The following is a 12,074-nucleotide window of genomic DNA, read 5'->3' on the forward strand; positions in this document are numbered from 1 at the left end:
TTCTGTTTAGCATAGCGATTGAAGGTGAGTAATTTTCGAATATTTACAGCGATTCCCTTTACTTTGTAAATCAAAGATTATAGTATCTGTTAGAAAACAGTCCTAAGAAAATACGCGCGCTGATTGGTTAAAAATCGTGTTTTTATAACTCGATGGAGACACAGAACTCACGAGTTGTTGACGTAGTGATGGCGCGAGCAAAGAGAATTTACATTTTGATAATTAGAGTTAACAAGTTGTTTTCCTTTTTCTCGTCGCGTTGTTTTCTAAAAGAAATAGAAAACATGTACTCCGTGTTTCTGTCGAGTCATAGAAACACTCGTGATAGTTTGGGAGAACTCGAAAAAGCTGTGGAAACACTCGCCTGCGGCTCGTGTTCCCACAGCATATCTCGTTCTCCCAAACTTTCACTCGTGTTTTCGATAGAAACACGGTATATAGAAACACTCGTGAAAGTTTCGGAGAACTCGAAAAAGCTATGGAAACACTCGCCTGCGGCTCGTTCTCCCAAACTTTCACTCGTGTTTTCGATAGAAACACGGTACATGTCTTCTATTTCTTAAATAGAAAATCATATTGCCTAGGTCACGAATCGATTTTTCATTCACAAATCAGAAACAGCTGGGTGACAGACTCGGCCCACAAACTGCTATAGACGCAACCTCAGAAAGGAAAAGCATAGTCTCAGTATCAACATTTCAACAATCTTCGATCATATTTACAAAAGTTATTCACATAATCAGCGATCCGAATATAATAACCGAGTTTTGTTCCTATTTTATGGTACTACAAGGTAACGTAGAAAAGTCTAGAAAGAACCACGTGGATGAAAAAGATGACGACGAAATGTTGCCTTCTAGTTAATGTTCCTGTTCTACTGTCATATTTTCAAGGCATTTTTCATAATTACCGGTATGTGAATTGCTTTTGAACTGATAGCGTATCAAATAAACGTTGATGGAAATTGAAAATAAATGCTGTTTGTTGCGTTGTTGCCCATCCTTTCCTTGCATCTTTCACTTTCATTTACTTACGGAATTACATGTAGCATAATATGAAGACATCACAATGTGCAGCACATATTAATTGGAACACACCTCAACTGCCATATTATCGTAGGCGAAGGCAGATGTAGTTAAAACTATTACTAGTTTAAATAGAATTTCCCCTCGGATTTTAGAGTAGCTTGGTGTGACTAATATCTCCGAGTATTTACTCTCCTAACCACGAAACACCACAGAGGACAGACCACAACACCGGGAAATCCATGCCCTTCTAAGCTACAGAATTGCTCAATGCCAAAAGACTGTGATCAAGTCCAAACGTTTCAAATGGCGGAATAACTCCCTAGTTGAAATATTTTGCAATTCTGGAGCTTACTGATTTTCCTTAATTATTAGACAAGTTAGTACGGCATTGGCTTGCAATAAGGCCCTGTCGATTCCGAATAAATTGCTTCGGGATGGTAGGTAGAATAATGGAGAAATTTATCCGCTGGAGAAGCAAATGTGTCAATCGATATTTGTGTTTTAAACTTCATTACAAGTGTTTCTCTTTTGGACAACTAGAACTTATTCAGTGTAAAATGGGCACTACCCAACCACGGCAATTTGTAAGAAGCGAAGTGAAAGAAAATTGAGTCAGGCTCATTTGTGGGAATTCATCAGTAAGATCCATCGAACTAACCCTCGCACTTTATCCATTAACTAGAAAATTTATTTAAAAGCAGAGAGACTGCGTGAGAAACCGTCATTTCCTGTTTTTTTCTTGTCGTGTAACGACTCAGCTGAATTCAAACACACACTCATTGAAGCAATCCAGTTTGTCGAGATCAACGGCAACGTACATTAAAGCGAAAAGATAACAATATTTCGGCAATCCTGCTGGGGAACATAAGTTAGGTGGAGTAAAAACGCTATACTGTTGTAGTTGTGCCGACGAAAGAAATCAGCACTGACCCAGCATGATCCACAGTGTCAATAGTGCAGTATCTTAGTGTATTTCTCAAGAGTTTGCCCCTTGCTCTGAGACAGAACGTTGTTTCTATTAGTTGTTCAATTGTGATGAAGTTAGCAAAATGATTCGGTCGAAAAGTAGTGACCTAGGCCCAAACTCCAGAGTTACTAAGTTACATACTTCTGGAGCAGCTGGCATGAATGCCCTTACTGTTTGGCAGTGTCCCTCTCTCTCTTTCAACTGAATTTGATTTTATTTCTGTGCTTGCACCTGGCAGTGAGAAAGATTAGTCGAGACTTTGTTGTTTCAGTATACTTCGAAGAATTCATTTAAACTTCTTCATTTTAATAATCCGCTCCAGGTTTTGGAGCGTACTCCAACTACTAAACCGGCTTGTAATGGAACGTATGGATCTTCCACGCCGGAAAGAGCGGTTAACGTTGTCCGACATACTTAAGACCAAAATCTTTCATTTTTATATCAAATTTAGTTTTCCGGGCCAAATTACTCCAAAAAAGGGTTTAGTGTTGAAGTTAGAGGCCTTGAATATTATATATACAGGGACATAATTGGGCAGCTTTAATTGCTAAGGCATAACTGAAAATAACGAAATAACTCTTCTTCTATTAAGGGTTCGAGTGGCCATAATCCAGAGTAACCTATGCTTCGGTTTTAATGGTGACCCATGTCTGACTATATTGCAAAGAAATATTGTCTCCATCGTTTCTTAAATGAAAGAGATAGATGCCCCATCATTTAACTCCTTATTTGTAATTCAATCGAAAGCTCTCTAAATCAAACCTCTTCGAACACCTATGAGGCATTGCTCGAAGTTCCCGTCACCTTGAGTGAACCTTAGATTTCCTATGCACTAGAAGACACGTCAGACATTTCATGCGGACTGTAGTAACAGTTTAAGATACCCTTCATGTTCGTTTTGGAAACTGGTTATGAACATGTGAAACTCGACAGCTGAGGCATTTAGATTCAAGGTCGATTAAGTGTTCCTTCCAACTGGAGGAAAGATAAAGGTTATTAAATGATCTTATTTGCAGGGCACATTACTTTCCAAAGTATTCACGATTACTAAAGAAAAGTAGCAAATGTGAATGTCTTTTTGCAACACGGAAATCAAAGAAAAGGCAGACACCTGAGACGAGGAAAACAAAAAATTTTTTTTTCTTTGGTCGTCTTAGATCGAAGAATCGAGAGCAAACCAAAGTTACAATAAGGCGCTGTGTATTAAACACGGTCATCTATCCTCTAATTCTTGTGGTTGTCTACCACGAAGTAGTGAGATTAGGGCATCATACATACTGTGATTTAGCCACTTCTATTTTTCATAACATAACCTATCCAGGACTGAAACTAGAAAAAAACAAAAGCTAGGTTTAAAGAGCTTTCGAAAAGTGAGAGATTATCGACTTCATTCAGTGGCGAATGCATGCGAAAACGCATCCGGTGTTAATTAAGCTTCACCGAAAATTCTGTAAATTTCATAATTGGAGAACTGGAAATGGTTTGGACTTATTTCATAATTTGTTTAAGGTGATTTACACCTTTTTTGTTGTCTTGTGTTAATTCCTCGACAACACGGTTCCTTTTCAAGGTCAGGTCAAATACTGTTCATGTTTCTTGAGGATAATAAATCTATTTTTGGTTTTCGTTTTTTGAAGGTTGCTATTCACTTTTTTATATTTACGTGCACCCAAGGAAACGTATCAAGAAACGAATGATTTTACTCTCTCAATTCTCATATAGAGACCTTTTAGGAGACTGACGGCTCTATGGAGTGAGAACACAACTGAGAACAATGAACAGACAAAATTAAGCCCCCTTGTTATTAAGTTTGCACGCAAAGGTTATTAGTTCAAATAAAATTATCGAGAACGTGAAAGATTCAATTTATTCTTTACTACCACGTTTGTGACAGTACACCTGTTTCCTTTTAGGGGAAAAATGTTTTCGTGTGAAACTTACGTTTCTCTGTGTACTTGAAGAAAGGAAATGGTTTGCATAAAATGCCGTTTACACTTGTTTATCAAACTAATTAGAACATTCTATTGAAGGCCACAACACCCCTCCCCCAACTAAAACTTCATCGCCCAACTCCGCCCATTACCGAGGCTAAACGTATTTAAACATTTGTAACATACATCTGACATAATTTCTACGATGTGCCAGAGAATTTTCTGTTCTTTGCAACGATTTAAATATACGAATTACGTTATCCGCCGTCCGTTCAAGCAATATTTCCGTACTCTGATACTTTCGTCAATGTTTCGGTCTCTAATGTGATCGTTATCTACTTATTGTGATGCAAGCTTCGATAAGTTGAAAATATTATGTCTGAAGGAGTATAAAAGTTAAACAATGCTTTCCTGCAACGTGAAATCCTTCTGTTCAGATAAATACAGTCTACACGATGAAGCAGTGTTTGAACGCGAATAGAAAGAGTCTATTCCAATCTCTGGCCGGTTTAAAAAGCCTTACTATACCCGGAAGGTTCGTCAGTATAAATTTTTCAATGCGAACAAGTGGTAGAAACAAATTTTGGCTTTACCTTCGTTTGTCATTATGATTGAGAGCTCTTTTAGGTTAAATGACATGTTTGGACGAAGGGAACGATTGTGTCAACAAAGAAAGTACGTTCGGACTAGCATGAGTTCTAACAGATCTACTTCGTCTCAATCGTTCAACATGCTTTGATACATAAAAAGTTTCCTTATATTTTTGGCGGGAATCCTTTGCTTTCTTTAACCCCAAAAGCAGGGATCAAGTCCGTTAATTTTCCATTTTACCCGCGGAAAGACCGTCTTTGTTAACGGCCTTCGCGCAAATTGCCACATGCACCATTGGGTTGTGCAATGCCTTGACAACAGTGAGTGGATTTTGAGGAAAAAACGTAGTTTATGAAGGATTATACCTCCCGTAGAAGCAAAGACAACGCCGATAAAAAAGAACGAAAAATAGCTGTTACAGTATTCATCATACCCTCGCTCCACCGATGTAAAAAAGTGTCTTCAAGCTAGAAGATAAGGCACATGAATCCAAAAGAGTAGAATGGGCATTATGTCTCCTGCAGATATCTTTCCAACAAATTCCATTTTGTACAAACCCAAAAGAGAATTTGGGAACTGTTGCCTCGCTGATTCAACTTCGTTTGTTGATATTTGTTTCAAAAACAGGGAAGGATGCGTCGACGAAGTTCCAGCTTGTATGTACGTTTGCATGACAGCTCGAGATTTTGAGTGCCTTCTGGCCTGTGTCAAATGGGTTAGCCATTAAAACCCCAGAAGCATCCCTGGTTTACATCATGCATTCACTATAAAGTCGGAGAAGACGATATGACAAGAGAAAAAAAACCCACGCTTTTATTTCATAGATTATACATTTCGTTCCAGATTACGTAAATGCATGCTAAATGAACAACCAAGAAAAAATTATAGATGAAGACCTGGAGAAATTGCGTGCAACACGAAGACATCTTCTTTGCACAATCTGTATGTGCAACTTTTCCCAAATTGCACGCCTTAATTAAGTCATTTTATTGATGAGTCTTAAACTGAATATGTATAATCGCTACACAAAGGTTAGATGTAAAAACTCTCGATTATTTCGGCGCGAGAAGAAAAAGTGCACCAAATTGCTTACCGGGGAACCACGGTTCGTCAACGACTGAACGTTCGATCAAGACTCCTTAATTAATGATAGCAGAATAATCCCTCTGTGTATTTCACTTTGAAGCAAGTATGATAATTTCTGCAGCAGGTTTAGGGCAATTCCTTAGTTACAAGAAACATCCGCATGCGGCCTCTTGCTGCGTCAACAGAAGTTGAGTTGTTGTTCTCCACCATTATGCCAAAGAGAAGAGAGACTACTTACTGTGTGTGGATCACCCCAAGTTTTCTTCGGAGTCAGAATGATGCCTCATAACTCGGGTCGTTGGAGGCGGTCAAGCAATGTCAAAACGTGTGTGTGTTTAGTCAAGGAAATATTCCTTGCGTCATCCGGATAAACGGGTTACGCGACAGACTGTTGTTTGAGATTCCCCATGAGTTCCAAAGCCCATACGTGCTGAGGCCAACCCGTTCTTGAGCTTCGACGAGACGGAGAAGTGTTGCTCTGTTTTTCGTCATCGCTCTGTTTAAAAGTAAGTGAAAGGGTAACCTTGAGGAGGGTAGGTTAATTCAAACGGCTTTAACTGAGAAATCAACAATTTAGAACGCACATATGTAGAAGCGCGTCTGTGTATTCCTCTGCCCCAATTAACGATAAATATTCCGATTTCAAACTGCCGGCACTGCGACCAACAATCTGTTTAAAATTAACAGCCATTTGCAACCGAGGACAGGAATGGAACCCCATAGAGAACATCAGATGAAGTTTGGCGACAAAACGCACATCGTCTAACTTTTAAGGATGCTCTTTGCAAACTTCTAGTTCGGTTTATAGCCGATCTTGATCGAATGTGGATGGTGATGGACACAAATACTTATTCAGCAAAAAGTCATTTGTTAAAGCACTTATAAATGATTTCAAAATTAAGAGTTGATAGCGTTAGCAGGAAACTCCACTCGAAAGTTTCATTTTACTATTTAAGTTGCAATAAACCCCCTGCAATATCGGATTGTGTTATTGCTATTTACCTTGGGCGAATCCACTCGGTCATTGCTGATGCTACTACAGCTATAACGGCCGGGCTGAGAAATGTTATTGTTCGAATCGCTCGTTGCATCATTATTTGTCTCTGTATCAAGCGTTTCGGCTTCCTGGCCCTCGCGAGAATCGTCCTCTAGTTGATGTTCCAAATGGTGAATGTAACTCATTGCCAGCTTCAGAGTTTTGATCTTTGACAACTTAGTGTCAGATGGAACATTAGGAATGTGTTTCCTCAAGTCCTCAAACGCAGCGTTGATGTTTTGTGTTCTCCTCCTCTCCTTCCTGCTTGTTGCACTCTTCGGTTTGGCTTTTCTTTTTCGACAACCACTGAGACCGTCTGGTCTACAAACAGGAGTGCTCTCAAGCTCGTTGAGATCCGTGCTCTTAATGCTGTGACCTTCCATGTTTTATCTTTACCCGCTCTTGGAAACGCCGAAACATGTATAACACACCAGAAAAGCTCTGGAGGCTGTGAAGTGACAACTGTTAATTTGTAACGACTCTCACAGCTGCTTCCGAAGTTTACAATAGCTATAACAAACGCATCCGAGCGAAGGTGCTATTGTTGTCAAACCTCTGTCGCTGTAACTTCCTTCCCAGAATTCATTGGTTTTCTCTCACGTGCATGAATGCTTGTGGGTTGAAGGGTATGCTCTGGTGAATTTCCGTTGTCTTATCGGTCGTGATCATGACCTAAAGCTCAACCTTGCGTACGCTCATTTGTTCACTTTTTCTGTTTACCAGTGTTTAAAAATTCATTAAGACTTTGGCGCCATACTTGAAAGCCGTGTTTTGCGGACATCGTGGTGGTTTATACCTTAAAATGACAAGGTCGGATGTTGTATTCCCTTCTAAAAAGGATTGCGTTTTCTTGAGATATGGAGGCATAGTTTTTGCACATGACAGGAGGGTAACATATTTCATAACAATGAATTTGCGACTTTTAGATCTGATTTATTGATAGCAAAGGGACACGAGAAAGGCTGACTTTTGTGTCTGTGATGTAGATATTTTAGTTACGTTGTATGGCAAACTAGAAAATTCGATCATTCGGCGCTATCTTCGAAAACCACCAAGGAAAACAAAGTTCGATTTGATCTTGTCGATATTGTTTCCTGTGGAATCGATATGTTGTATTACTCAAGAAAGCGTCATAAATACCATGAAATCTACCGGGAAATTTACAGAGCCAACGAATTCTGAGTGCAAACGGTCCAGATCTTTGCATTACGCAATCGGTCAATCGCAGATGATGTTTACGTTAATTTTACAAAGTGTGGAGAAATGAATCATCGAAGGATATACATGTAGTAGTAATGTGTTAGTACATCGTAGATTCTTCCAACCTGCAGCCTCGTGTATTTCTGTACGTCACGGATGGCTTCATCCGCTTGAGAAATCGTATTATGAGGTCAAAATTACCCTTGCACATATTGGAGTGACTTATCTGGGAGTGCCGAAACATTTGCCACCCACAAGCCTCTGACCGCATTTCCTGAGTAGCAAAGCATACCTTGTTGCACCTGAGAATTCGAAGCATGAAATCAAACTTTTCCAAAATTCCACAAGCTGGAATTTTATTGCCGAATATACGTCGATCAGATGAACAGATAGGCGAAGCTCTTTGCAGCTCAGGTATACGATTGCGTCAAAGGATTGATAAAAATGGGGTGTTGCGAAGAACGTTTTATTTAAGTTCATTAGGTAGCAAACTTAATTATGCATGCTGTTGATTGCACTCCATTACGCCGTCGTTTTTACATGGCAGCCCGAGGCACCCTTTTCGAGGTCTTTTTTCTCCACCCCAAGCATCTTGAAACCAATCAAATAGTCATTGAAAGGCATGTATGTCTAGAAAAAATAGGAAGAATTTAACTAAATCATAACGGAGAACGTGCAAGACAAGTAATTACAACACACGGATGACATGAAAGAAGTTATTGTCTTTCATCGTATATGACCAGTTTACAGGTTTAATCCGTTTACGCTTTGACACAAACGTCTTACAAAATCTGCCTTTTCCATCAACGTGTGATACATTATGACTAATTGATTTACCTTTCCGGAAAAACGTTGACCTTTGCCCGTTTGTGAACAGCTGCATGGAAGAGGGCAATTTAATCTGAGTTAAGATTTGTAAAGAAATCGAGAAATAGAAGTGACGAAAGACACTTTGTTGTGTTCAGTTAAGATTGGGATTAGTATGACGGAGCGCCGTTACGTTATGCAGGATCCTCTTTGTTTAGGTTGTAGGATGGCGCGTGGCTGCCTTGTGGTCTGACCTTGGAGTTAATTGGCACAGTTGGGCAAAGAGAAGGACAGTTTGACGTACCCGCTCTTGCGAAGAACGCCTGCTTGGCACATCAGGCAGACGCTAGACAAAGGAAGAAAGCCAACAACTTCGCCTGATTTTTCCTTGGCTTTCGCATAACACATATGTTTCATGCTGGCCAGTAGAATAAGAATCTAACATCAGCAGTTTTGTGGCATGTTATATCTCGCTTCAGCGAAGGCAATCTTTCTTCAAGTTTAATGCTGAGTTTCTGCTTAAAAGCCGGGCTTAAAGCCCACCTCGTTTTCGAACATTTTCTTACTATTCCTGTCTAATCGTTTCTCACTCGTTCCTCAAAATATGCTTACACGGCTTTAATTGACGTCTTCACAAGCCAGTAATAATTGATAGTCTAATATTGCAAATTCACTACAAAAATAGGACGGGCTGCCTTGTCTACGTGACCTTGAATACCCATGTGGAAGTTGAACTTTCAGGAATATGGGATCGTATATGTTTTTCTTTTTGTTTGCCGACTAAGACCCTTCACAAACTGAGGGAAAAACTGCTTGAAAAGTCAAATTTCAACTCAAAGCCAGTTTTTTGCTCAGGTCAGTTTTTACACGTTGCATTTCGGCAATGATAAATTGCCGTTGTGGCAAAAACAAAAGCTTTCACTCCCTCGGGAATCAACATGGCTAGCGCGTGAAAATTTAGTGTCCTCCGCGAACACGTGTGTGCCCAGTCATTCATGCCAAAAACAAGTGCTATGAGGAAAACCCCGTTAGTTTTTTTGCAAGTGTAATTTCATTGCAAACCGTTTTGGCATGAACGGCAGCCTCTTTTTGCCCTAAGGGGTTACACTGGATCAGACATGTGGTTTTCAGAGATCTGAAAGCTTGCACGAAACTGAAAAATCGTGTAGCCGTGTTGGTTTTAAGTCTTTTTTTGCCCATGTTTAGCGACCTTTGAATTGTGTACCTACTTTGGAACTTGCTTCATTATTGAACAAAGCCACTAAGACCGGCAGAGTTTTCGGTGACCAACAGCACACATATGAGGCATTCAGCTGTCCTCAGTCAACTTTTGGATCAGACCTGTTTCATGATAAAGGCGTGACGACACAGCAGACCGCGGAAACCGCCTTCTTGGACAATGCATCCAGACCCTTGATTTATTTCCTCACGTTTTTCACGATAGCAATACTTCGCGTGCGTGTGCAAGGGTGGGCAAAGTTAAACCATTTCTCGTGTTAGTGGCCCAACATGAATACGGCCTTAACAATTCCGTATGCATGATCTAGTATCAAGACAAAAAACATATTTCACAAACCCCACTGATTTTGAAATTTGAGGTTTTCTTCAAAAGACGAATCGTCACTGACCAATCCGAAAGTTCTTCAAATCAACCAAATTATAATGCCAAGGCTGATGGTAATTGCCCAAGGTTTTTAGGGTTTCTGTGATAGCCCTGAAAGTGCCAGAACCTATCCACCCTCAATGGGCCTGTCCCGATTCCACTGTGCACTTTTTGGGAACTATTTTTAAATTTGGGCGCACTATATTGCATTTCGAGCACTCTTGATCACGTTTTTCGATTTTTAAGCTAAATTTGATCACTTTTTCCGCCTTTGGGTAATATTTGAGCTATTTCAATGTTATTCGATTTTGGGCAAGCCAATACAGCAACGTTCTTCAAGGACAGTTTTCAGTTGAAATGGGGATTATGATTATGGAACTGAATAATTGAACAAAATGTCGTAAACGCTCTTCTTCTTTTGTCTTCTCAGCTCTAGAAGGAACAACGTTAACACACAACCAGTGGTGACAAACTTCTCAGTGATGATGGATGTTGAATGAAGCGCACGAAACATTGGTAACATGTTTGTTACTACTGATTGCATGTTTTTCCTTCTAAATCCAGGACAAAAACTACATGGTTGAAATAATCCTGAATCAGTGTTACGCACGATGAAAAGCAAACCATGTCAGTCTTTATTCAAGTTGTTTATTAATGAAGTGTTTTTTATTCGAAAAATATGAGTGACTACGCCCTCTTCCGATCGAATTTTCCTCTTGGCCCGGCCGTTATGAAGGTTTCAACTGGTTTCAAATGGATGAGGTCATAGTTCTTGCCCAAAGTCCGGGTATCAACTATCAAATAGAGGACACTATCAAGGTCTTTGGATTTGACAATAAGCGATGTTTTTCGGTAGCATAGTTTAGCTGATGTGGCGGCTCAGTTTTAACTGACTGGTATTGCCTACTTCAAAAGTCAAGTCTCTTTGACCGTAAATGAATATATTCATCTGGAAAAAACAAGATTTGACGTCGACGCCTCAACAGGTTGAACTTACCTCCAAATTAAGTTTCCGAATTTGATATTGCATTTTTTTGGGCTTGGAATGTATAGCTAAATTCAGTTGAGAGCTGTTTACGTTTCATTTTGCTTTTTGAGAACAGTTCTAATACATTGTAAACAAACAGCCTATTTTTATTTTTAAGATGGATGTATACGTAAATAGTTGTTACAGACAAGTAAACGAGTGATTGAGGCGGCGGAATGAGATATTCTTCACAACATTTTGTATCAACATAACGTGCGTAAAAGTATCCTTAATTTCAGGGAAAGCCAAAACTTAGGATACAGTTTGTTTAATTGAGGCTACGTTACTTTGCTTACGGTATTTGCTGTCTTTTTTTCTAACTGCTGACAATGATAAAATTGGATTATAATCAGTTGGAAAAAGCCGATTTTGCGCCTTTTAGAAACGGGCGAAAAGCCTACTATGGATGCATATTTCTGGTAATACTAGCCTCGAGTGGTATTTTTATGTCCTGGCTTTGTCACGGTTTACGATGGAAGTACAATTAGCTACTGTAGTTTTTAATAATCTGAAATCAGATTTAAGTATGACTTAAAAGAAACTGGCAGAAGGAAACTAAAAAGCTGTTAGGAATCCGTGGACCTCAGAAGAATCTTAGCTACTGGTCAGATGGGATCGCATCCAACACGCTGAGCATAGGAGCATTTCGCTCGGTTTTATATACAGAAGACGAATCTCCCAAATAAAGTGCTCAACATTCCATACACTGCTATTTGTTATGACAGCAGCGTACAGGAAGGCTTTGAAGGCGTGATATATTGACGTAGTTTATTTAAACTCTGTTTATTTTATCACCCT

General features: G+C 39.6%; 1 protein-coding gene across 1 annotated transcript; it reads right to left on the reverse strand.

The window, feature by feature from the left end:
- Positions 1-5,304: 5,304 nt before the first annotated feature.
- LOC138015981 (heart- and neural crest derivatives-expressed protein 2-like) lies at positions 5,305-7,211 on the reverse strand. The gene is made up of 2 exons (XM_068863136.1): positions 6,606-7,211; positions 5,305-6,099 (listed from the first exon to the last, which is right to left on the reverse strand). Exons 1-2 carry the CDS (start codon positions 7,020-7,022, stop codon positions 5,980-5,982), a joined length of 537 nt encoding a protein of 178 aa, XP_068719237.1. The 5' UTR covers positions 7,023-7,211; the 3' UTR covers positions 5,305-5,979.
- Positions 7,212-12,074: the final 4,863 nt, after the last annotated feature.

Source organism: Montipora capricornis, chromosome 9 (genome assembly GCF_036669925.1).
Source record: "Montipora capricornis isolate CH-2021 chromosome 9, ASM3666992v2, whole genome shotgun sequence".
Lineage (NCBI taxonomy): Eukaryota > Metazoa > Cnidaria > Anthozoa > Scleractinia > Acroporidae > Montipora > Montipora capricornis.

Excerpts from the sequence above, each read along its gene's own strand:
- LOC138015981 (XM_068863136.1), bottom strand. The coding sequence starts at position 7,022 with ATGGAAGGTCACAGCATTAAGAGCACGGATCTCAACGAGCTTGAGAGC. Across the intron at positions 6,100-6,605 it reads ACCGAGTGGATTCGCCCAAG|AGCGATGACGAAAAACAGAG; the intron begins GTAAATAGCAAT and ends ACTTTTAAACAG.